General features: G+C 35.9%; 1 protein-coding gene across 1 annotated transcript; it reads left to right on the forward strand.

Annotated features, from left to right (window-relative positions):
• Positions 1 to 292: 292 nt before the first annotated feature.
• On the forward strand, positions 293 to 1,606 carry LOC149513488 (uncharacterized). Its single transcript, XM_089748751.1, has one exon. The coding sequence runs from the start codon at positions 297 to 299 to the stop codon at positions 873 to 875; it is 579 nt and encodes a 192-aa protein (XP_089604877.1). The 5' UTR covers positions 293 to 296; the 3' UTR covers positions 876 to 1,606.
• The last annotated feature ends 381 nt before the right edge of the window (positions 1,607 to 1,987 follow it).

A 1,987-nucleotide genomic window follows, 5' to 3' on the forward strand; every position in this document is an offset into this window, starting at 1 on the left:
AAAATATTACTATAAATAATAATGTAATTAATCTTAAAAATTATTTTAACACTCTTGAGTAAAACCCTTTATTGTTATTTATAATAAAATTAAAAAAATTAAAAAGTTGAGCTGTGTTAATTTATAAATGGGGAATACTAAAAAGTATAAAGGAAAGGAATGGACTACAATATTTTTACTTAACTACCATTGGATTAACAAAAAAAAAAAGATGTAGAAAAAAGATGTAGCAAATATTCATATCCTAAATTAAAATAAATAAATAAACAAATAAATGCCCTATTACTATATGTGGCATGTCACATATTGGGAGACTTGCGGCTGCACAAGAAATTTTTGAAGAAATGCGTGCTTATGGCCTAGTACCAGACAGGATCACTTACTCTTCCTTGTTGTATGGCTTATGCAGGCATGGTCTTATTCATGAGGCATTGGGATTTTTTCGTGCAATGCAGAGCAGTGGGTTAGAACCTCATATTGTCCACTATAATATCTTAATTGATGGCTTGTGTCTAGTTGGGCAACTTAAAGTTGCTAGGAAATTATTTTACGCACTCACAGTCAAGGGGGTACACCCTGATGTTTGCACATATAGTACAATGATCAAAGGACTTTGTAAAGAAGGGCTGCTGAATGAAGCATATGAATTGTTTAGGAAAATGGAAGTGGATGGTTGCATGCGAGATAGTTGCTCTTATAATATCATGATCCAAGGATGTCCTCGCAACAACGACATATCACAGGCAATACAAATTCTTCATGAAATGGTTCAGAAAGGATTTTCTGCTGATGTATCCACAGCAGCCATGGTAGTGGATCTATCGTCTAGTGATTCAACAGGTGAATCTTTTCGTGCACTAGTTCAGAAATTGTGAATGCTATCAAAGTGTTAATATTGAATAATATCCTCTCAATCAACATTGCTGCAGTAAATCTAGACATGATTTATAATGTGTACCTGCTAATAAATATTCTAAGCAGTCCCAAACTGGATAGTTCAGATTCATAAAGTTAAACCACCAAATAATGGTGGGGAGGGTTCTGCTTCCTACTGTTGGCGGATCTTGAAAAGGATATGGTAGTTGTAATTGTGCTTGAGTCTTGGAATCATAGATTTTATGCTGTAGCAACAAATGATATTTGTTGATACACCTTTTCTTCTGTCCTGAATTAGTAAATTGTTATTGTTGTATTCTAATTACATTTCATTTAGAAATAGAGTTTTATGGGTGGTGAGAATTGGAGGTGGAGAATTCCCTGTAATCAAGGAATCTGATTACCTCGTTAATGGCGAATTTTGTGTTGACAAAGGTGTATCTCCTAAAATGTTGAATTGCCTCCTGTAAGTTTTTTTTTTTTTTTTTTAATGTAATTTTCATTAGATCACAAATGATGGGAAGGCATTCCTCTACCCAATAACATCACATAAGACTCCTCAAAGAAAGTGCATATTTTGCAAGTCTGTGTGCTGCTCGTGTAAACAGCTTTGAACTGGTGAAATTCATAACTGAGTAGCTTGGCATCGTTTATCAGAGAAAAGTTTTGAGCTTCTGAGTTTAGCTGATTAATAATGCTGAGTGCATCTCCTTCAATAATTACAGACTTGAATCCCTTATCCTTTGTGACTACAATGGCCTTAATTTCCGCTAAAGCTCTGCAGTTATAGATCTCTGACTCATTTTTCAGTAGTTGAGCATGTTCCTAAGAGGAATCCAGTTCCACCCCTGATCACCACACCAATTCCGCATAAAACTTGCTCTGGTGCTTTCCATCTAGCTACGTATCCCATAGAGTTAATTGTAGTGCTTACCTGGCTCTTTTATAGTCTTCTAGATATTTGGCAATAAAGGCAGCTCTTTCCTCTGCTTTCCTGCTCATGTTGCTCTTAACCGCTAGGTTCCTGCTACGCCAAATGGCCAAACAAGCTACCAATCCAACTTGATACATTGGGCAGCCATCCCTTTTGAGCTTCAGGTTCGCACATTTC

The sequence above is a fragment of the Durio zibethinus genome, chromosome 19 (genome assembly GCF_047325235.1).
Source record: "Durio zibethinus cultivar Kanyao isolate XHJ-2024 chromosome 19, ASM4732523v1, whole genome shotgun sequence".
In the NCBI taxonomy this organism is placed as follows: domain Eukaryota; kingdom Viridiplantae; phylum Streptophyta; class Magnoliopsida; order Malvales; family Malvaceae; genus Durio; species Durio zibethinus.

Bases quoted from the DNA above. Each gene is read 5' to 3' on its own strand.
- LOC149513488 (XM_089748751.1), top strand. From the start codon at position 297: ATGTCACATATTGGGAGACTTGCGGCTGCACAAGAAATTTTTGAAGAA.